General features: G+C 51.6%; 1 protein-coding gene across 4 annotated transcripts; it reads right to left on the bottom strand.

The window, feature by feature from the left end:
• TSNAXIP1 (translin associated factor X interacting protein 1) lies at window positions 1-23017 on the bottom strand. Of its 4 annotated transcripts, none has more exons than XM_030924621.1 (16): window positions 22712-23011; window positions 13725-13824; window positions 7118-7230; window positions 6845-6971; window positions 4349-4442; window positions 3278-3474; window positions 2787-2922; window positions 2230-2399; window positions 1992-2151; window positions 1786-1916; window positions 1506-1631; window positions 1222-1374; window positions 994-1103; window positions 691-817; window positions 488-594; window positions 1-314 (listed from the first exon to the last, which is right to left on the bottom strand). In XM_030924621.1, the coding sequence occupies exons 1-16, from the start codon at window positions 22948-22950 to the stop codon at window positions 74-76; spliced, it is 2331 nt and encodes a 776-aa protein (XP_030780481.1). In that variant the 5' UTR covers window positions 22951-23011; the 3' UTR covers window positions 1-73. The 4 variants fall into 4 exon arrangements, with proteins under 4 accessions (XP_030780481.1, XP_030780482.1, XP_030780485.1 ...); XM_030924624.1 differs by having other exon boundaries at window positions 8-314; window positions 22512-23017; XM_030924622.1 differs by lacking the exons at window positions 4349-4442; window positions 7118-7230.

Raw genomic sequence — 23017 nt, 5'->3', positions numbered from 1 at the left:
TGGGTTTAGACAAACGCTTTTATACTAAAAGCTAGGGGTTAGCAGGACGAGCACGCAGGCTGCCCACAGGCTCCTAGTTTGCAGGCTCTGGCTCTCGAGGTCCCACACGCCTGATGTCAATCACTTGAAGCCGCTCCAGGGCAGTCTGGAGGATTTCCACCACGCCTTCTTCCTTCTCGTCACCGTCCTCTGGCAGTTCTGACTCAGGGAGCTGGAAGGCCTGGCTCATGTAGGTGTTCACAGTCTGCTTGTCTAGGCTGGGGTCGATGGTCATCAGGGCCCCTCGCAGCTTGGGCAGAGTCACCTCCTCATAGCTGCCCCACAGGAAAAGAGTGACAGGCCCTGACCCCTCCTCTCCATGCCCCAGAGTCCCAGGTGCCCTCCTCTGTGCTGGGCTTGAGCAGTGGATGGTGCATGGTACACAGGGAGACCCAGGGGCTTCAGGGGCCCAGCCTGTGGGACTTGCCTATGGATCAGGGTCACTCACAGTTCTGTGCCCAGCTCCTGCTTTAGCTGCTGTAAGTACTCATCCTTCTCATCCATGTATTGTTCCCAGAGCTTTTGCACAAAAGGCTCACTCTGGCCCTCCTCATCCTAGGATGGGCCACAAGTCAGAGGGAGGGCACATTGGCTAGGGTCCAACCAAGGCTGGGGCAGGGGCCAGGCCAGTTCCCGGACCCACATACCCACCTCCATAAACAGTGAGCGGTAGTTGAGCAAGTCTGCATTGCTGCTGCTGGGATGCCAGCCCCCTGCCTCCATCAGCTCCTGGATTTGCTCTTCTGTCTTGAGAGGGAAGGTACTCTTGAGGACAGTGCTGTAGGGGAGACGTGAGGGCCAACAGGGACCTGCTGAGGCCTGCTTGTGCCTCTCCCTAGTGCTCAAAAGGGAGTGAATTCCAAGGCTGTGGCCCTTCCCACCAGGTGCCCCTTTTCCCTGCAGATGCAGGAAGAGTTGGGTAGGAGTTGGGAGTGGCCTGGACCAGCCTCTCACTTGAACTGCTCCATGGTTAGTAGCCCCTCATTCTGACTGTCAGCATTTGTCATCTCCTTCAGCAGCTGGGCTACTGTCTCCTTCTGGGTGACATACACATTCTCACTCCGCTATAAGGAGAAAAGCATTATTCACTTGCTCTTCCTGGGAGTGGTGGGGGCAAAGCTGGTCTATGCTAGGGACAAAGACCCTTCTCAGTCTCCCCAAGGGGAATAGGCCCCAGCTCACCTTTCCCATCAAGACTGCATAGAACTGACTCATAACCTCATTGGAGTGGAAGATCTTGATATTTTCAAAAATAGTGTAAGCCCAGGCCATGGCATCACTGGGCCCAAAGCGACGCTCCAGGAAATTGAAGAAGAAGTCTGGGAATGTCTCTTTCTGCGGGATTGAGGAAATGCTCGGTCAGCCTGCCTTACAGTTGGTTGGCCCTCATCCCTGGCACCTCTGGACCTCCAAAGGACTCTGGATCTGAAGACCACGCTGGACCAGAGTGGTTGGTGAGATCTGACCTGCTCCTCAGCAAGACGTTCCTTCCAGGCATCCTTGAGGAGGTCGACTACATCCTTCTTGCTTGGCTTCTTGTTCTCCACGAGGCCTTCAAACCGAAGAAAAGCAGGGATGGCTTCTTCATAACCCTAGGAGGGAGGATATCAGCTCATCTCTGGACCCATCTATGGCCCCACCCTCAAGCAGGGAAGAGCCCCAGTTGGTTCCCCAAAAGCTCATCTGAGCAGCAGGGCATGGCTCTTCTGAGTCTGGCCCAAGCCCCACTCCTGGGGCCTCCCCTACCAGACCAGGGAAGAATTCTTTCTCCCGCAGCAGCCCCGAGCCAATCTCTTCCAGGAGCACGTCCACCAGCTGGTCGCTGTTCTTGCCCTCAGCCAGCATCTGCCAGCGCTCTGGGCCCCCAGCCACCACATCTGCATGTGGGGAGAGGGAGCTTGAGTCCGGGCCCACATGTAAGCAGGACCTGGGGCCCCGCTGGCCGCCCTCACCTTCGCATTTGGTCCAGTCAGGCCTCGGCGTGGAAGTGCGCTGGATCTCCTGTAGCTCAGAGAAGAACTGGTCCCGCTCCTTCAGCGTGCTCATGTGCAGCTGCATCAGGATCTCATGCTCCTTGCGAACCTCCTCATAGCTGGCTCTCAGGGTGTCCAGCTGTGGGCAAGGACATTGGTCCTGGCCCCCCACCTGTGAGAACCCATCCTACCCTCCTGGCCCTGCCTGCCTCAGCACCTGCTCCTGAAGATCCTTGTTGGTCTTCTCCTGCATTTCAAAGTCCCTCCTAGGGACTACATCTCCAAAGTTGGCCTTCATGGTGTTGAGTTCCATCTGTGTGCGGGTCAGGTCTTGCCGGGTCATCTTAAGAGCCAGGGTTAACTTCACAGGGTCCTCCCCCCAGATGCCTGCCAGGGGAGGGGGCCCACCAGCCTGTGTCACCCTGGCTTTCTCAGGGGTTGCCTGAAGCCTTCTGCCCTTCCCGTTTGGTGTTCCCTGGGTCTTGCCCACAGCGCTATCAGCCTAGGGTTTCAGGCTAAAGTCTAGAAGCCCAGGAAACTGAGTAACAGGCCTGTCCAGCCCACCAGGAGCCTAGTCTGCCTCAGCTACCAACTGTGTTCCTACAATTCTCAGTTCAACTCAGAAGATACACAGCCCTGGGAGAGGCAGGGACATCTCCCCCCTGAATGGTTATGAAATGAGCAGGTCTTAGGAATGTTGAATGAATGGGGCTTAGGGGTGAGACCAGACTCCTCCAGCATCGCAGAGAGGAGAGAAACCCGATTCAGGCTTACCTGGGGACTGGGCTAATGACATGTCCTCCCGCTGGTACCGCAGCTCGTTCAGGTCTGCGATGAGTATCTTACGGGCATCTCGCTCACTGAGGTAGTGCAGGTACTCCTCAGCCAAGTTCTTCCTCAGTTTGGCCACCTGTGGAGAAGGTGGCTGTGTGGTCAGGGGCTGCCCTTGAACCTGTGTATGCAGTTGGTCACCCCAGGGAGTGGGCTGGGTGCTGGGTGGCCCCATCAGGGCCTGCGAACAGGAAAGGTGAAAGAAGAAGGAGATTGGCCATTTCTGAGAATTCGGCAAGGTACCACTGCTTCCCCCTTTGCGGAAAGTGCTGAGCCTAGCAGCAGGGCAGAGGGTGGAGTTAGCAAGGCTCTGGGGGGAAGGTGGTGGCTCAGTGTGTCACTCCCTGTAGAAAGGCAGAGCGGGATAGGGGGTCACCCTTGTGGTGGGGTTGGCAGGAATTCGGGGACTTGGTTATCACACCACTTCCATTCACCTCACTCTGCAGTGAAATCTTCTCCTCATTCTTTTTGTCGATGAGTTTTAGTAAATTCATCTTCTCTTTCTTGAGCAGGGAGATTTCATGTTTCTCCTCAGCTCTCATGGCCAGGATCCTCTCATTGCAGTCCTCATTCACAGTGACAAGCTTGGCCTTCAGGGGCTCCAGAGCCCGGATCTTCTCCCTTTGGTGGGCTAAGCAGAGACAGGTGGGAGAGCTGCTTTGGGGCCATGGAGAACAAACAGCCAGAAGACAGACCCTAAAGTCATGGGTGAGTGGCTATGTCACTTGCAAACCCCAAGAATCTCTGCATGCCTTGTTCAAAGCCATGGTCCCTGTTTCAGGCCTTCCTGCACTTGATTTTAAACCAAGGGCAGAGTTCAGATGAAGACCGGGGTGTCTCCCATGTCCTTTCCCCTACAGCCTTAAGTCCTGCAGCTGCACCATGCCCTGGATCTCCTGAGCCTGGCAGGGGAGCCTGCTGACTCCCAGAGGTGCTCACTCTCTCCTGGGGTTCACTCCATTTTCAACAGGGACTGCCCCACTGTGCTTCTCAACGACAGGGGTGGTCAGGTGTTCTGGGGTGCCCTATAACGGAACAGTCTGTGCAGAATGGCTGAGGGGCCTTGGTGACCTCAAGGCCCAGTTGGGTAGCTGCCGCAGACCTGCTGTGGAGCGCCAGAAGGTCGAATAGGATCTTCTCCACCCCTTCCAGGCTGGGGCAAGGAAGGAGCTGCATTTTTGCTTTTTTTTTTTTTTTTTTTTTTTTGCGATGGAGTCTTGTTCTTTTGCCCAGGCTGGAGTGCAGTGGTGTGATCTCAACTCATTGCAACCTCCACCTCCTAGGTTCAAGCAATTCTCCTGCCTCAGTCTCCCAAGTAGCTGAGATTATAGGTGTGTGCCACCATGCACAGCTAATTTTTTTGCATTTTTAGTAGAGACAGGGTTTCACCATATTGGCCAGGCTGGTCTCAAACTCCTGACCTCAAGTGATCCACCACTTTGGCCTCCCAAAGTGCTGGGATTACAGGCGTGAGCCACTGTGCCTGGCAGGAGGTGCATTCTTACCCAGCATCCCCTCATATGCATTCTTGATGGAGGATAGTAATGGCTTGTACGTTTTGAAGTCCTCTATGAAGAACTCAAAGATTTCTCTGTAAGGCTGGCAAGAAAAGGGAACCCATCATCTCCTGGCCCACAGCTGCCACCCTTAGTGGGGGAATTATTTTTCTTTTTCTTTTTTCCTGAAATGGAGTCTTGCTCTGTCACCCAGGCTGGAGTGCAGTGGTGTGATCTTGGCTCACTGCAAACTCCGCCTCCCAGGTTCAAGTGATTCTCCTGCCTCAGCCTCCTGAGTAGCTGGGATTACGGGTGCCCGCCACCATGCTAGGCTAATTTTTGTATTTTTAGTAGAGATGGGGTTTCACCATGTTGGCCAGGATGGTCTCAATCTCCTGACCTCGTGATCCACCCACCTCGGCCTTCCAAAGTGGAGGGATTACAGGCGTGAGCCACTGTGCCCAGCCCTGTGTTTTTCTTTACTGGGCTTAGTAGTATTCCGGTGTAAGGCTGCCAGGTCACTTATATTCAAGTAAATGCCCTAGACACCACCCGGGTACCTCACAGTGCCATGGAGCCTGGGGGGCAGCTCTCTGGAGGCCTGTCCTGATGCTGTCTGAGGCCTAGTGGACTGCCATGACCATAGACAGATCTCCACTCTGTGCCTGAGCCCCTCTCTGGCTCTCCAGGCAGCCAGCCTCTTGCCTTCTGGACACAGTATCATTGGCCTCTCACTTGTAACCTCTTCCCATCTTAGAGCCTGGTAGATTCAGGAGATTGAAGGTTGTACCCTTGCGTCCTGACATGCAAGTAGGGGTATGGTCCCCTGTCCCATTTGGACGCATGGGAGGTTTCTGAAGGCAGTATTGCTCACTGAAATTAGCACAGTCTCCAGAGTCAGCCCTGAGTTTGAAGCCCAGCCCCACTACACCATAGTGGTATGCCTTCTTCCTTATCTGCTCGGGAGATCGAATGTAAGGCCCCAGCCCAGGGCCTTGCACTTGCACACAGCCAGTGCTCAGTAAATGCTTTAGTCAGTGACTAAGTCAAAAGGCAGGAATTGTCTGTCATCATCCTTGTTTGAGCAGATTTGGTGATTCTCTCCCTAATATACACCGGAATCTGGGTTGGATCTGATATATATATATCTCTCTCTCCCTCCCTCCCTCCCTCCCTCCTTATGCATCTGGGATGGTTCCTTAAGCTTGGGGTTGTTGCCACTGGGCTGGTAAACACGGCGTGACCCCTGCTTGTCCAACTGCCAACATCAGGCTCTATTCACTGATGCCGTGACCTAACCTGGGCACTGGGGATCACAGAGCTGTAGGGACTGGGCACAGCATCCAGGCCACCTGACTCAGGTGAGGAAACTCTAGCCTCAGGAGACTTTCACATCCACATTGCAGCCTTGCCTGCTCACTGGCGTTTTCTTTCTTTCTTTTTTTTTTTGAGACAGCGTCTCACTCTGTCGCCCAGGCTGGAGTGCAGTGGCGCAAACTTAGCTTACTGCAAGCTCTGCCTCCTGGGTTCATGCCATTCTCCTGCCTCAGCCTCCTGAGCAGCTGGGACTACAGGTGCCCGCCACCACGCCCAGCTAATTTTTTGTATTTTTAGTAAAGATAGGGTTTCACTGTGTTACCCAGGATGGTCTCGATCTCCTGACCTGGTGATCTGCCCGCCTTGGCCTCCCAAAGTGCTGGGATTACAGGTGTGGGCCACCGTGCCCGGCCTTCTTTTTTCTTTTTTTTTTTTTTGACAGAGTCTCGCTCTGTTGCCCAGGCTGTAGTGCTGTGGCACGATCTTGGCTCACTGCAACCTCTGCCTCCCAGGTTCAAGTGATTCTCCTGCCTCAGCCTCTGAGTAGTTGGGACTACAGGTGTGCACCACCACTCCAGGTTTTGTATTTTTAGTAGAGGCACGGTTTCACCATGTTGGCCAGGCTGGTCTTGAGCTCCTGACCTCAAGCGATCCTCCTGCCTCAGCCTCCCAAAGTGCTCGATTACAGGCGTGAGCCTGAGCCACTGTGCCCAGCCTCACTGGCATTTTCATAGGATGTTTCATGCTTCTGTTCAGGGAAGGAGACCCAGGAGAGCTGGGAGAGGTGGGTATCCCCTGAAGGTCTGAGGTGCTCACCTTGTAGGTGGGGCTTTTTTTGTTTTTGAGACGGAGACTCACTCTTGTCGCCCAGGTTGGAGTGCAGTGGTGTGATCTCGTCTCACTGCAACTGCTCCCTCCCGGGCTCAAGTGATTCTTCTGCCTCAGCCTCCTGAGTAGCTGGGACTACCGGTGCCCACCACCATGCCCGGCTAATTTTTGTACTTTTAGTAGAGACGGGGTTTTGCCATGTTGGCCAGGCTGGTCTCGAACTCCTGACCTCAGGTGATCCACCCACCTCGGCCTCCCAAAGTGCTGGGATTACAGGCGTGAGCCACTGTGCCTGGCTGATAGGTGAAGCTTCTTCCCACCCTTTCCCCACCTTCCCCAAGTTTCTTCTGTGGCTCTGACCTGCAGCCTTAGTTCCTGGGTGGAATCTGTGCCTAGGTCCAGCAGGAGGAGCTCCTTGCGTAAGTAGTTTTCCAGCTCCTCTAAGTACCGGGGCTTGGCAGTGCGACAGGGATGCTGCTGGCAGCTCCTGCAGGGGATGGTGGCTGATAATGTGGCCAGCACCCCCACGGGGCCCTTGTGCCCTCAGTCTGGGGCAACACATGCCCCTGCCGTCTCCTGGCCCAAAGCCTGGCCCATGCCAGCCCACTCACCATGGGACTGACCCTGGCTTACCCTACTCGCTTCCGGTAGTCATCTGAACAGGGTTTTCGATTTTGCAAGATGGTCTGGCCACTGGTGTATGTGGGCCATGGGGACAGGTGCCCACCCATGGAGAACTGACCAGTCTGCAGGGAGGGACAGGTGGGGTTACCATGGCAACATTGCTCCCCTTCCTAATGTTTCTCTCCATCCCTCCTCCCCCAGTCCTGACTTTTTTTTTTTTTTTTTTTCTTTTTGAGACAGTCTTGCTCTGTCCCCCAGGCTGGAGTGCAATGGTACGATCTCAGCTCACTGCAACCTCCACCTCCTGGGTTCAAGCTATTCTCTGCCTCAGCCTCCCGAGTAGCTGGGATTACAGGTACCCACCACCACGCCCGGCTAATTTTTGTATTTTTAGTAGAGACAGGGTTTCACCATCTTGGCCAGGCTGGTCTTGAACTCCTGACCTCGTGATCCACCCACCTCGGCCTCCCAAAGTGCTGGGATTACAGGCGTGAACCACCACACCCAGCCAGCCCTGATGTTTTTTACAAACATCTCTCAACATGGTTCATAATTAAGACTGTGGGTTCTTGAGTTAGAGGGCTGGGGTTAAGTCTCAGATGTCCCTTATTAGCTATGTCAGACTTCTCTGAGCCTTAGTCCTCACGTCTGTAAAATAGGGATGATGGTAGTCTTTGTCACAGTGTATTGATGTGAGGATGCAATGAGAAAGCATAGTTGGGCATGGTGGCTCACGCCTGTAATTCCCAGCACTTTCCGAGGCTGAGGTGGGCAGACACGAGGTCAGGAGATCGAGACCATCCTGGCGAACACGGTGAAACCCCGTCTCTACTAAAAATACAAAAAAAATTAGGCTGGGCGCGGTGGCTCACGCGTATAATCCCAGCACTTTGGGAGGCCAATGCGAGATCATGAGGTCAGGAGATCGAGACCATCCTGGCTAACGTGGTGAAACCCCGTCTCTACTAAAAGTACAAAAACAAAATTATCTGGGCGTGGGGTGGGTGCCCTTAGTCCCAGCTACTCGGGAGGCTGAGGCGGGAGAATGGCATGAACCCGGGACGCGGAGTTTGCAGTGAGCAGAGATCGTGCCATTGCACTCCAGCCTGGTGACAGAGCGAGACTCGGTTTCCCCCAAAAAAAAAGCCAGGTGTGGTGGCATGTGCTTGTAGTCCCAACTACTCGGGAGGCTGAGGCAGGAGAATTGCTTGAACCCGGGAGGCGGAGGTTGCAGTGAACCGAGATCGCGCCATTGCGCTCCAGCCTGAGCAACGAGCAAAACTGTCTCGAAGAAAAAAAAAAAGAAATAGAGAAAGCATAATGTGTGCTTTACATGGACCCTGGAACCTGCTAGGAATTCAGTAAAGATCAGCCATTCTGGCCTGGCCAGTGGCTCATGCCTGTAATCCCAGCAGTTTGGGAGGCCAAGGTGGGCAACTTTTAGCACTTTGAGGCCAAGGTGGGCAGATCACTTGAGGTCAGGAGTTTGAGACCAACCTGGCCAACATGGTGAAACTCCATCTCTACTAAAAATACAAAAATTAGCTGGGCATGGTGGCGCATGCCTGTAATCCCAGCTACTTGGGAGGCTGAGGCAGGAGAATCGCTTGAACTCGGGAGGCAGAGGTTGCAGTGAGCTGAGATTGAGCCATTATACTCCAGCGGGAGGGGGGGGGGGGGGGACAAGAGTGTAACTCCATCTCAAAAAAAAAAAAGACTATCAAAATGGATGTAATTATTTATGTATGTATGTTTATACGTATGTATGTATTTATTTATTTGAGATGGAGTCACACTCTGTTGCCCAGGCTGGAGTGCAGTAGTGCAAACTCTGCTCACTGCAGCCTCTGCCTCTTGAGTTCAAGCGATTCTCCTGCCTCAGCCTCCTGAGTAGCTGAGATTACCAGTGCCTGCCACCATGCCCGGTTCTTTTGTATTTTTAGTAGAGATTACAGGTGTGAGCCACCGCACCCAGCTCACGCCTGATTCCCAGCACTTCGGGAGGCCCAGGCAGGCAGATAACCTGAGGCCAGGAATTTGAGACCAGTCTGGCCAACATGTTGAAACCCCATCTCTTCTAAAAATACAAAAATTAGTCGGGACTGGTGGTCCACGCCTGTAATCCCAGCTACTCTGGAGGCCAATGCAGAAGAATTACTTGAACCCTGGAGGCAGAGGCTACAGTGAGCAGAGATTGCACGACTGCACTCCAGTCTGGGCGACAGAGACTCTGCTCACAAAAGAAAAAAAAAAAAAGAGAGAGATGCGGTCTCACCATGTTGCCCAGGCTGGTCTCGAACTCCTGAGATCAAGAGATCCTCCTGCCTTGTCCTCCCAAAGTGCTGGGATTACAGGCTTAAGTCATGGCGCCCAGCCTAATTTTTATAAAAGCACAAAATAATCCTGGAAGACACCTGGGAGTTTATTTTTTATTTTTTTCTTAGAGACAGGGTCTTACTCTGTCACCTAGGCTGGAGTGCAGTGACCTGATAACACCTCACAGTAACTTCAAACTCCCGGGCTCAAGAGATCCTCCCACCTCAGTCTCCCTAGTAGCTAGGACTACAGGGGCACACCACCACTCCTGGTTAATTTAAAAAATATTTTTTGTAGAGATGAAATCTCCCTATGTTGCCAGGCTGGTCTCAGACTCCTGGTCTCAAGCAATCTTCCTTCTTTGGCCTCCCAAAGTGTTAGGATTACAGGTGTGAGCTGGCCTTGTTTTTCAGACTTTATTTATTTTTTGAGAATGAGTCTTGCTCTGTCGCCCAGGCTGGAGTGCAGTGGCACAATCTCTGTTCACTGCAGCCTCCGCCTCCTGGGTTCAAGCGATTCTCCTGCCTCAGCCTCCCTAATAGCTGGAATTACAGGCGCATGCCACCACGCCCAGCTAATTTTTGTATTTTTAGTAGAGATGGGGTTTCACCATGTTGGCCAGGCTGGTCTTGAACTGACCTCAGGTGATCCACCCACTTCGGCCTGCCAAAGTGCTGGGATTACAGGCATGAGCCACCGCGCCCCGCCGTTTTTCAGACTTGCGAAAGAACAGTCCTTGGCCGGACGCGGTGGCTCACGCCTGTAATCCCAGCACTTTGGGAGGCCAAGGCGAGCAAATCACGAGGTCAGGAGAACCAGACCATCCTGGGTAACACGGTGAAACCTCGTCTCTACTAAAAATGCAAAAAATTAGCCAGGTGCGGTGACACGTGCCTGTAGTCCCAGCTACTCGGGAGGCTGAGGCAGAAGAATCGCTTGAACCTGGGAAGCGGAGGTTGCACAGTGAGGGAAGATTGTGCCACTGCGCTCCAGCCTGGGCGACAGAGCGAGGCTCCGTCTCAAAAACCAAAAACCAAAAACCAAAAAAAACCCCCCCGCCAAAAAAAAAAAACAGTCCTCGTGTTCTGTCTACTGTTTCTACCGGGAGAAAATGGGGCTACCCTCCTTTGCTTGCAGAGGCGAGTGGAAGCTGGAGGCTGGAACGCAGTGCTCCCCCGGCGCTCCGTGCTCTCTGCTTCCCCCGGTAGGTAAAAACCGGAAGGCGGCCCTGGAGGTACGGCGGGAGGGAACACTGCCCCCTGGTGGTTGATGTCGCTCTAAAGAAAGTTGAAATGAAAAAGCCTGGTCCAAGGAAGGTGGCAGCTGAGAAGGCTGCCTGGGAGCCTCAGGGCTCTCCCCTAGTCATCAGGTCTTTGGGTTGCGCTTGGTCTCTGCAAATAATCCATATTGATCCCAGCTTTCTCCTCCCTGGAGTCACTCCCACAGGAGTGTTGGGCCAGCCCCACAAAGTGTGTGTCCCATGTGTTTCCTAATTCCTCACGAGGGTCATGGTCACACAAGGAAAACCCATGCTGTTCCACTGTGAGCCAGAGTTGTAAGTTTACTCAAATGTGTTTTTTCCCTTATGAGATTTGGACAATGGCTATTTGCTGATTAATAACAATCCTATGATCATATCAACAAGAGCCCAAAAGTACTTAATAAGACAGCATTGGGGCTGGGCACAGTGGCTCACGCCTGTAATCCCAGCACTTTGGGAGACCGAGGCGGGTGGATCACGAGGTCAGGAGTTTAAAACCAGCCTGACCAACATGATGAAACCCTGTCTCTACTAAAAATACAAAAATTCACCAGGCGTGACTGGGCGTGGTGGTTCACGCTTGTAATCCCAGCACTTTGGGAGGCCGAGGCAGGTGGATCACGAGGTTAGGAGATCAAGACCATCCTGGCTAACATGGTGAAACCCCATCTCTACTAAAAATACAAAAAAACGTAGCCAGGCGTGGTGGCGGGCGCCTGTAGTCCCAGCTACTTGGGAGGCTGAGGCAGGAGAATGGCATGAACTGGGAGGCAGAGCTTGCAGTGAGCCGAGATGACACCACTGCACTACAGCCTGGGCGACAGCTAGAGTCCATCTCAAAAAAAAAAAAATTATCCAGGCATGGTGGTGCACGCCTGTAATCCCAGCTACTCAGGAGGCTGAGGTAGGATAATCACTTGAACCCAGGAGGCGGAGGTTGTAGTGAGCCGAGATGGCGCCACTGTACTCCTTCCTGGGCAACAGAGCACGACTCTCAAAAAAAAAAAAAAACAGCATTGGGCTTGGTGTGGTGGCTCACACCTGTAATCCCAGTGCTTTGGGAGGCCAAGGAAGAAGGATAGCTTGAGCCCAGGAGTTCAAGACCAGCCTGGGCAACGTAGTTAGCTCCACTACAAAGATACAAAAAATAGCCAGGTGTGGTGGTGCACTCCTGTGGTCTCAGCTACTCAGGAGGCTGAGTGGGAGGATTGGTTGAGCATGGGAGGTGGAGTCTGCAGTGAGCTGTGTTTGTGCCACTGCATTCCAGCCTGTGTCAGAGCAAAACTCTGTCTCAAAAAAAAAAAAAAGAAAAAGAAAAAAATTAGCTGGGTGTGGTGGCATGTGTCTATAGGTCCAGCTACTTGGGAGGGTGACATGAGAGGATCACTTGAGCCCAGGCATTTGAGACTGCAGCAAGCCATAATTGCACCACTGCACCCTGACAGGCAAAAGCCTGTCTCAAAAACAACAACAACAACAACACAGGATTCATTTCTTTTTTTTTTTTGGAGATGGAGTCTTGCTCTGTTGCCCAGGCTGGAGTGTAGTGGTGTGATCTCGGCTCACTGCAACCTCCACCTCCCGGGTTAAAGCTATTCTTGTGCCTCAGCCTCCTAAGTAGCTGGGACTACAGATGCACCACCATGCATGACTAATTTTTTTTTTTTTTTTTTTTTTTCTGAGACGGAGTCTCGCTCTGTCGCCAGGGCTGGAGTGCAGTGGCCAGATCTCAGCTCACTGCAAGCTCCGCCTCCTGGGTTTATGCCATTCTCCTGCCTCAGCTTCCCGAGTAGCTGGGACTACAGCCTCCAGCCACCTCACCTGGCTAGCTTTTTGTATTTTTTAGTGGAGATGGGGTTTCACTGTGTTAGCCAGGATGGTCTCGAACTCCTGACCTCGTGATCCGCCCGTCTCGGCCTTCCAAAGTGCTGGGATTACAGGCTTGAGCCACCGCGCCCGGCCGCATGACTAATTTTTATAATTTTAGTAGACTATGGGGTTTCACCATGTTGGCCAAGCTGGTCAAACTCCTGACCTCATGTGATCTGTCTGCCTTGGCCTCCCAAAGTACTGGGATTATAGGCATGAGTCACTGCACCCAGTTCTTTTTATTTTATTTTATTTTAAATTTCATTTCTCAGCCTGTAATCCCAGCACTTTGGGAGGCTGACACGGGCAGATCACGAGGTCAGAAGATCGAGACCATCCTGGCTAACACAGTGAAACCCCGTCTCTACTAAAAAATACAAAAAACTAGCCAGGCGAGGTGGCGGGCGCCTGTAGCTGGGACTACAGGCGCCCGCTGAGGCAGGAGAATGGCGTAAACCCGGGAGGTGGAGCTTGCAGTGAGCTGAGATTTGGCCATTGCACTCCAGCCTGGGCGACAGAGCGAGACTCCGTCTCCAAAAAAAAAAAAAAAAAAAAAAAATTCATTTCTCTTCTGATACCTTTGGTACAGCATTCATTTTTACATAAAACCTTTAAAACAAAGGAATGGCGGAGAGATCTGGAGTGAACTTGGTAGAGACGCATCTCTTTCCTACTGCCTCCACACACCTACTCAGCAATGATGGAGCTATCAACATTTGGCAGCCATTCAGGTAGCCTGTTAGATACTAGGGCCATAAAGACAGAAAGATATAGTCACAGCCTTGAAGGACCTTGGCAGATCTGGTGTGACCATCCCAACGGTAGCACAGTGCCTGGCGTGTTGGCGGGAGGGATGTGAAGTGAGGTCCACTGCAGAATGCTGAGCTGCAGGCAAGGGGTGTCTGTGGGCAGAGGTGAGTTCTCTCTCTGCCTGGGGAGATCCAGGAAGGCTTTTCAGATGAGGAGCAGGCAGCCAGTGTACACCTTTCTTCCCAAAGCCTGGTGGGCCTGGCCTCTCTGAGCCATACTCTCTGACTGAGAAGAAGCCACTTGGTGGGCATGTTTCAGGTGGGTATGTTTCAGGTAGGTGGTATTCTTGGGTTGCAGGAAGGGAGACGGATAGGGTCTGGGGACTGACATTTGGGGTTCCAAAACAACACTGTCACTAACCAGCGTCCTTCGTTTCTGAAGAAGCTTGCGTTTCTGGGTACTCTTGTTTTCTATGAGAAAGGATTCATCTATGGTCACTCCTGAAGGTTGTGGCTGTAATCTGCACAGAGAAGGGAAAGCTGATGGTGGGTGACAGAGTCCAGAGTTGGGAGAGAACCCCCATCCTTCCTAGATCCACAAGGCATAGCCATCTCCCCGAGCTAGGCTCTGAGTCTTCCCAGTGCTGCTCCAGATTCCCAGAGAAACTGCCAAGCAAGTCCCTGGCCTTGGGTCCAAACCATTTGCCCTACATTCCCAGAAACATTCTTTTCATCACCAAAATTTCACCAACTACTGCAGCAGCAAGATATCCTCCCCATGAACCCAGAGAACCCCATGGGCCTATACTTCTGTTCAGTGTTCAACTGTGGCTGTGATGTTGGTTTCACGTACACAACTCTGGCACACTCTGGGGCTGTGATACAAAGGGCAGGTGCTGTAGGACAAGAAGCACAGGGTCTGGGGTCCAGGATCTGGGGTGTAAGTCTGAATCCTGCACTTACTGGCTGATAGGGTCTAAGGGCTGACATCTGGGGTTCCAATAGGACCACCCTTGAGCAAGTCATTTAATATCTCTCAGCCTGGTTTCTTCACAAAGAAGTGGAGACAACTGTTTTTTTTTTTTTGAGACGGAGTCTCGCTCTGTCACCCAGGCTGGAGTGCGGTGGTGCGATCTCAGCCCACTGTAGCCTCCATCTTGAGGGTTCAAGCAGTTCTCTGCCTCAGCCTCCTGAGTAGCTGGGATTACAGGCATCTGCCACCATGCCTGGATAATTTTTGTATTTTTAGTAGAGATGGGGTTTCACCATGTTGGCCAGGCTGGTCTTGAACTCCTGACCTCGTGATAAACCTGCCTTGGCCTCCCAAAGTGCTGGGATTACAGGCATCAGCCACTGTGCCCGACCAGAGACAACTCTTGCTTTGCATATCTTACACAGTTGTGAAGTTTATTTTATTTATTTATTTATTTTAAGACAGAGTCTCGCTCTGTCACCCAGGGTAGAGTGCAGTGGCGCCATCTCAGCTCACTGCAATCTCCACCTCCCGGGTTCAAGCGATTCTCCTTCCTCAGCCTCCTGAGTAGCTGGGACTACAGTCCCCTGCCACCATGCCCAGCTAAGTTTTGTATTTTTAGTAGAGATTGGGGTTTCACCATGTTGGCCAGGCTGTCTTGAATACCTGACCTCAAATGATCCACCCATCTCCGCCTCCCAAAGTGCTGGGATTATAGGCGTGAGCCACCACCGCGACTGGTCTGAAGTTTAAACATGAATTAGCTGGGTGTGGTGGCGGGTGCCTCTAATTCCAGCTACTTGGGAGGCTGAGGCAGAAGAATCACTTGAATCTGGGAGGCAGAGGTTGCAGTGAGCCGAGATCGCACCACTGCACTCCAGCCTCAGTGACAGAGTAAAACTCTGTCTGAAAACAAAACAAAAAAAATTAGATGTGTATCTGGGCATGGTAGCTCATGCCTGTAATCCCAGCACTTTGGGAAGCCAAGACAGACAGATTGCTTGAGCCCAAGAGTTCAAGAAGAGCCTGAGCAACATAGTGAGACTTTGCCTCTATTTATTTATTTGTTTGTTTATTTATTTATTTCTGGTTTCAAACTCCTGACCTCAGGTGATCCACCTGCCTCGGCCTCCCAAAGTGCTGGGATCACAGGCGTGAGCCACTGGACCCAGTCAATTTTTTTTTCTTTTTTATTTTTGAGACAGAGTCTTACTCTGTCACCCAGGCTGGAGTGCAATGGTATGATCTCGGCTCACTGCAGCCTCTAACTCCCAGGTTCAGCCTCTAACTCCTGCCTCAGCCTCCTGAGTAGCTGGGACTAAAGGTGCACACCACCACACCTGGCTAATTTTTGTATTTTTATTAGAGACGGGGCTTCACCATGTTGCCCAGGATGGTCTCGATCTGACCTTGTGATCTGCCCGCCTCGGCCTTCCAAAGTGCTGGGATTACGGGTGTGAGCCACCATGCCCGGCCTATTTTTTTTAATAAATAAAAAAAAATGAGATATGCAAAATACCATGTAAACTGCAATGAACTGCTAGATGTTCATTATGACTGTAGAACGGGAAAAGCCTCTTAGGACAGCCATCCTAGAAAGGCATTTGGGGACCAACGGGGAGGGCTACTGTGGGCAGGCAGGCTCAGGTGGAACAAAAGGAAGAAGTAATTCCAACAATCCATGGGGTGGGAGTGTGTGATTTATGTTGCTGGATAGATCTTGTGTTCACTCCTCTTGCTTGCTGGTGACTTTGGGCATGCCGCTTAACATCTCAACCTCAGTGTCTTTGCCCATAAAAGTAGGATTAGGACTACCCAAACTCCAGGGAAGTTGAGAGCCCTAATGTGAACTCAGTTGAGAAACTCTGCCCTGTAATGCTCCTCAGCTATAGTCCACGGAGCAGTAATATTCCAAACCCTAGTCCTCTATTACCTCTCAACATTGGATTAGTGTGAGCAAAACACATGGAGTAAGCAGTTGGTGACGAGAAGGAAGAGTGTCTGCCCAGACGAGTGTGGGTGTAAGACAGTCTTGGAGACCAACAAGATACAACAGATCAACCCCAAGTGCTCACTGGGTTAAATCAATACCTTCTTATCAAAACTAATCTATTATCTGCCGGTGTGGTGGCTCAAGCCTGTAATCCCAGCACATTGGGAGGCAGAGGTGGGCAAATCACAAGGTCAGGAGTTCAAGACCAGCCTGGCCAACATAGTGAAACCCTGTCTCTACTAAGAAAATACAAAAATCAGCTGGGTGTGGTGGCAGGTACCTGTAGTCCCTGGGAGCTGAGGGACTACTTGGGAGGCTGAGGCAGGAGAATCTCTTGAACCTGAGAGTCGGAGGTTGCAGTGAGCCGAGATGGAGCCACTGCACTACAGCCTGGGCGACACAGCGAGACTGTCTCAAAAAAAAAAAAAGACTAATCAATTCTCCAAACTCTGTTCTTGCTCATGCTGGAACCACCAGGAAAGGCAAAGTAAGCAAGAAAATTGAGGAATTCTATAAATTCTGAGAAGCTGTTGAATGGAAAAGTTTAGTAGGTAAGAGATGTTGTTAGTTTTGAATATCAAAGGAGACAACATTATAAAACAGACCTAAAACAAGGCAAACCAAACACCTTCTAAGGCCTGTACACTTATCCAAAAAGTTTAGGATGCTTGGGCTGGGCATAGTGGCTCACGTCTGTAATCCCAGCACGTTGGGAGGCTGAGGTGGGCAGATCACAAGGTCAGGAGATTGGCCAGGCGCGGTGGCTCAAGCCTGTAATCCCAGCACTTTGGGAGGCCGAGACGGGCAGATCACAAGGTCAGGAGATCGAGACCATCCTGGCTAACCCGATGAAACCCCGTCTCTACTAAAAAATATAAAAAACTAGCCGGGCGAGGTGGCGGGCGCTTGTAGTCCCAGCTACTCGGGAGGCTGAGGCAGGAGAAAGGCGTAAACCCGGGAGGCGGAGCTTGCAGTGAGCTGAGATCCGGCCACTGCACTCCAGCCTGGGCGACAGAGCAAGACTCCGTCTCAAAAAAAAAAAAAAAAAAAACAAGGTCAGGAGATCGAGACCATCCTGGCTAACACAGTGAAACCCTGTCTCTACTAAAAATACAAAAAGTTGGCACATGCCTATAGTCCCAGCTACTCAGGAGGCTGGGGCAGGAGAATCACTTGAGCCTGGGAGGCAGAGGTTGCAGTAAGCTGAGATCGCGCCACTGTACTCCAGCCTGGGCAACAGAGCGAGACACTCCATCTCAAAAAAAAAAAAAAAAAAAAAAAAAAAAGAAGCTTAGGATGTATTATGTTAAATATTTTACGGTAACCCTCAGAGGGGAATGGGAAACATTTATATTTCTACCTCAAAGCTGGACCAAACTCATTTTTTTTTTTTTTTTTGAGACAGAGTCTCACTCTGTCGCCCAGGCTGGAGTGCAGAGGTGTGATCTCGGCTCACTGCAAGCTCCGACCCCTGGGTTCATGCCATTCTCCTGCCTCAGCCTCCCGTGTAGCTGGGACTACAGGCGCCTGCCACCACGCCCGGCTAATTTTTTTTTCTGTATTTTTAGTAGAGACGGGGTTTCACCATGTTAGCCAGGATGGTCTCGATCTCCTGACCTTGTGATCCGCCCGTCTCGGCCTCCCAAAGTGCTGGGATTACAGACGTGAGCCACCGTGCCCTGCCTCAAGCTCAGTTATTTAAGAGGTAGTAGGCAGTGGGTTTGTCAGGAATGTATCTTGGTATTCAGTGAACGCAAGCTGCTGAGTTCTATCTACCAAGTGCCAGGGTTATGAGGGTGAAGGGAGAAAAGCCCATAGGGAGGAGAAGCCTGCCCCAGGAAAATGCACAATTTGAAGGTCCCTTGCAGAGGGTCCTGATGACATGTTCCACAGTGCTAAGGTCTAGGCTATCCATCATCCTGTCCCTCTTTAAAGGGAAAGGATGAGGACACCCACAGTGTCTCTAAGAGAAACAGTGACTCTGGCCCAACATATATCACTAAATACTGGTGAATAAGGAATATGGTAGATTAATGATGTTTGCATTTGCTTTTTATTTATTTACTATTTTTGAGACAGGGTCTCACTCTCTTGCCCGGACTGGAGTGCAGTGGTCCGATCTTGGCTCACTGCAACCTCTGCCTCCCAAGTTCAAGCGATTCTCCTGCCTCAGCCTCCCGAGTAGCTGGGATTACAGGTGCATGCCACTACCGTCTGGCTAGTTTTTGTATTTTTAGTAGAGATGGAGTTTCACTATGTTGGCCAGGCTGGTCTTGAACTCCTGACCTCAAATGATGCACCCACCTCAGACTCCTAAAGTGCTGGGATTACAAGCATAAGCCACTGCTCCCAGCCTGTATTTTTTTTTTTTTTTGAGACAGAGTCTTGCTCTGTCTCCCAGGCAGCTGGAATACGGTGGTGAGATCTCAGCTCACTGCAACCTCCTCCTCCTTGGTTCAAGCAATTCTCGTGCCTCAGCCTCCAGAATAGCTGGGATACAGGCACACATCACCATGCCTGGCTGATTTTCTTTTCTTTTTTTTTTTTTTTTTGAGACGGAGTCTCGCTCTGTCACCCAGGCTGGAGTGCAGTGGCCGGATCTCAGCTCACTGCAAGCTCCGCCTCCCGGGTTCATGCCATTCTCCTGCCTCAGCCTCCAGAGTAGCTGGGACTACAGGCGCCCGCCACCTCGCCCGGCTAGTTTTTTTTTGTATTTTTAGTAGAGACGGGGTTTCACCGTGTTAGCCAGGATGGTCTTGATCTCCTGATCTCGTGATCCGCCCGTCTCGGCCTCCCAAAGTTCTGGGATTACAGGCTTGAGCCACCGCGCCCGGCCTTTTCTTTTTTTTTTTTGAGATGGAGTCTCGCTCTGCTGCCAGGCTAGAGTACAGTGTCATGATCTCGGCTCACTGCAACCTCTACCTCCTGGGTTCAAGCGATTCTTCTGTCTCAGCCTTCTGAGTAGCTGGGATTACAGGTGCCTGCCACCATGCCCGGCTAATTTTTTTTTTTTTTTTTTTTTGAGACGGAGTCTCGCTCTGTCGCCTGGGCTGGAGTGCAGTGGCCGGATCTCAGCTCACTGCAAGCTCCGCCTCCCAGGTTTACGCCATTCTCCTGCCTCAGCCTCCTGAGTAGCTGGGACTACAGACGCCCGCCACCTTGCCCGGCTAGCTTTTTGTATTTTTTAGTAGAGACGAGGTGTCACCGTGTCAGCCAGGATGGTCTCGATCTCCTGACCTCGTGATCCGCCCGTCTCGGCCTCCCAAAGTGCTGGAATTACAGGCTTGAGCCACTGCGCCCGGCCAATTTTTGTATTTTTAGTAGAGACAGGGTTTCACCATGTTGGCCCAGATGGTCTCGATCTCTTGACTCCATGATCTGCCCACCTCGGCCTCCCAAAGTGCTGGGATTACAGGTGTGAGCCACTGCGCCTGGCCAATATTTTGTATTGCTATTAGAAACGGGGTTTTTGCCGTATTGCCCAGCCTGGTCTCAAACTCCTGAGCTCAGGCAATCCACCCACCTTGGCCTCCAAAAGTAAGAGGATTATAGGGGTGAGCCACCGTGCTTGGCTGTGCTTTTTTTTTTTTTTTTTTTTTAAATAGACAGGGTCTTGCTTTGTTGCCCAGGCTACAGGGCACTAGTGTGATCAGAGTTCACTGCACCCTCTCGAACTCCTGGGTTCAAGTAATTCTCCTGCCTCAGCCTCCTGAGTAGCTGAAACTTTTTTTTTTTTGTAGGGACAGGGTCTTACTATAGTGTTTCCCAGGCTGGTCTTGAACTCCTTACCTCAAGTGATCCTCCCACCTTGGCCTCCCAAAGTGTTGGGATTACAGGCATGAGCCACCATGACCAGCCCTGTGCTTCTTTCTTAAAATGGATGGGGATTCTCTTTCTGGGTCTGCTTCATATCCTTTTCATAGAGAATGGCAGTTTACTAAATTATTCCTGTGCTGGGTAGCAATTCTCTCTCTCTCTCTCCCTTTTTTTCTTTTTGAGACAGAGTCTCACTCTGTCGCCCAGGATAGAGTGCAGTGGCGTGATCTTGGCTCACTGCAACCTCTGCCCTCTGCCTTCCTGGTTTAAGTGATTCTCCTGCCTCAGCCTCCCAAGTAGCTGGGATTACAGGTGCCCGCCACCATACCCCGTTAATTTTTTTTTTTTTTTTTTGAGACGGAGTCTCACCCTGTTGCCCAGGCTGGAGTACAGTGGTGTGAGCTTGGCTTACTGCAAGCTCTGCCTCCCAGGTTCATGCCATTCTCCTGCCTCAGCCTCCTGAGTAGCTGGGACCACAGGAACCTGCCACCGCGCCCAGCTAATTTTTTTTGTATTTGTAGTAGAAACGTTTAGTTTCACTGTGTTAGCCAGGATGGTCTTGATCTTCTGACCTCGTGATCTGCTTGCTTTGGCCTCCCAAAGTGCTGGGATTACAGACATGAGCCACCGCCTGGCTAATTTTTTTATTTTTAGTAGAGACGGGGTTTTGCCATGTTGGCCAGGCTTGTCTCGAACTCCTGACCTCAGGTGATACACCCGCCTCGGCTTCCCAAAGTGCTGGGATTTTAGGCGTGAGCCACCGTGCCTGGCCCCAACAATTATCTTTCTCAAGCCGGCTACCTGGTTCTTGTAGACTAATTTTAACTCTGAATAAAAATCATCAAATTGGCATTTCCTGTTCTTAGGGACTTTTTTTTTTGATATGGAGTCTCACTCTGTTGCCCAGGCTGGAGTGCAATGGCATAATCTCGGCTCGCTGCAAGCTCTGCCTCCCGGGTTCACACCATTCTCCTGCCTCAGCCTCCCGAGCAGCTGGGACTACAGGCGCCCGCCGCCATGCCCGACTAATTTTTTGTATTTTTAGTAGAGACGGGGTTTCACCATGTTAGCCAGGATGGTCTCCATCTCCTGACCTCATGATCCGCCTGCCGCGGCTTCCCAAAGTGCTGGGATTACAGGCGTGAGCCACCGCGCCCGGCCTCTTAGGGACTTTTGTAGGCTTTTCACTGTCAAGGCAGCAGACCCTGAAGGATGAGAGTTTGGTTGGGATTGGGTGGTGTTTTTTTTTTTTTTTTTTTTTTTTTTTCCCACTGGGAATGAGTAGAAGAGGGGACACTACATTCATTCAACACTTGCTGGGTGCCTATTTACATACAAGAGCTGTGGTAAGAGCTTCACATATTCTGCCTAAATGTTCCCAACAATGTTTGTGGGGTGGACTGTATCATTCCCATGTTTGAGATATATAAGCTGAAGCCCGGAACATGAAGGGCCTTCTCTGAAGTCCCAAAACTAGAAAATGATTTAGCCAAAATTTTTGTTTTAATCCATATATATGGCTTTCCAGGCTGATGGAGCTGGTCATATTTTGCAGTATCCAGTGGCTATACACCTGAGTACAAGTAGAAGCTACCCAAAGGATGATCTCACCAGGTTTCTGAAGTATTTCTTTACTTGTACATGGTAATATTACTACATTATACAGTTGTTATGAGGATTAAATATGGTACATAGGCCGCGTGCAGGGGTTCACGCTTGTAATCCCAGTTTGAGAGGTCAAAGTGGGAGGATCGCTTGATTCTAGGAGTTCGAAACAAGCCTGGGCAACTTGGTGAAACCTCGTATCTACAAAAAACAAACTAACAAAGAAACACCCACAAATTAGCCGAGCGTGGTGGCGCATGCCTGTAGTCCCAGCTACTCAGGAGGCTGAGGCAGGAGGATCGCTTGAGCCTGGGTGGTCGAGGCTGCAGTGAGCCGTAGTAGTGCCACTGCACTCCAGCCTGGGCGACTGAGTGAGATCTTGTCTCAAAAATAAAATGTTGCCGGGCGCGGTGGCTCAAGCCTGTAATCCCAGCACTTTGGGAGGCCGAGACGGGCGGATCACGAGGTCAGGAGATCGAGACCATCCTGGCGAACACGGTGAAACCCTGTCTCTACTAAAAAATACAAAAACTAGCCGGGCGAGGTGGCGGGCGCCTGTAGTCCCAGTTACTCCGGAGGCTGAGGCAGGAGAATGGCGTAAACCCGGGAGGCGGAGCTTGCAGTGAGCTGAGATCCGGCCACTGCACTCCAGCCTGGGCGACAGAGCGAGACTCCGTCTCAAAAATAATTAAATAAATAAATAAATAAATAAATAAATAAATAAATAAATAAAATGTTTAAAAATGTGGTATATAAAGCATGTGGCATATAGTACATTCAATACAAGCTGGTTGTTACTAGCAATGATAAAGTACGCCTGCCCTTTTGCTAGCACGTACCGTCTTCACTGGGCTAAATCAGCCCGATTTTAACCGTTCCTGCAACCATTGACTCTGTGGTGCTGGAGCCCTAGATTAATGGTCAGAGGCCAGCAGGAGGTGCAGAGGTCCTATCAAGTGCCATTTCCCTCTCTAGAAATACTCCAGCCCTCCTCTCTGCCCTCATCCGGGCCAGCGCCTACCTCGACGCGGACGAGAAGCTGTGGTGCCGCAACTGCTGGCAGGCCATGACCCATGGGCAGGCGGGCAACCAGCACCCGCGGCCTGGGAAACTGTGGTAGTGTACAGCCCGTCGCCACGGCAACCAGGCCCCAGAGGCCCCCGCGGTGAGGGCGGAGTTAGGGATGCGCCGCGCCCCTGAGCCTAGGGCCCGCAGGCTAGGAGCAGGACAAAGTAGCAAAGGTGGACTGGGACCCGGCATCGGGTGACCTGAGAGACAATCACTACAGCCGATTTGACCCCAGGTAAGAGAACTGGGGCAGGGGGAT

The sequence above is a fragment of the Rhinopithecus roxellana genome, chromosome 20 (genome assembly GCF_007565055.1).
Source record: "Rhinopithecus roxellana isolate Shanxi Qingling chromosome 20, ASM756505v1, whole genome shotgun sequence".
Classification (NCBI taxonomy): Eukaryota; Metazoa; Chordata; class Mammalia; order Primates; family Cercopithecidae; genus Rhinopithecus; species Rhinopithecus roxellana.
The sequence above is the reverse complement of the archived record's forward strand: the minus strand, read 5'-3'. Positions and strand labels throughout refer to the sequence as shown.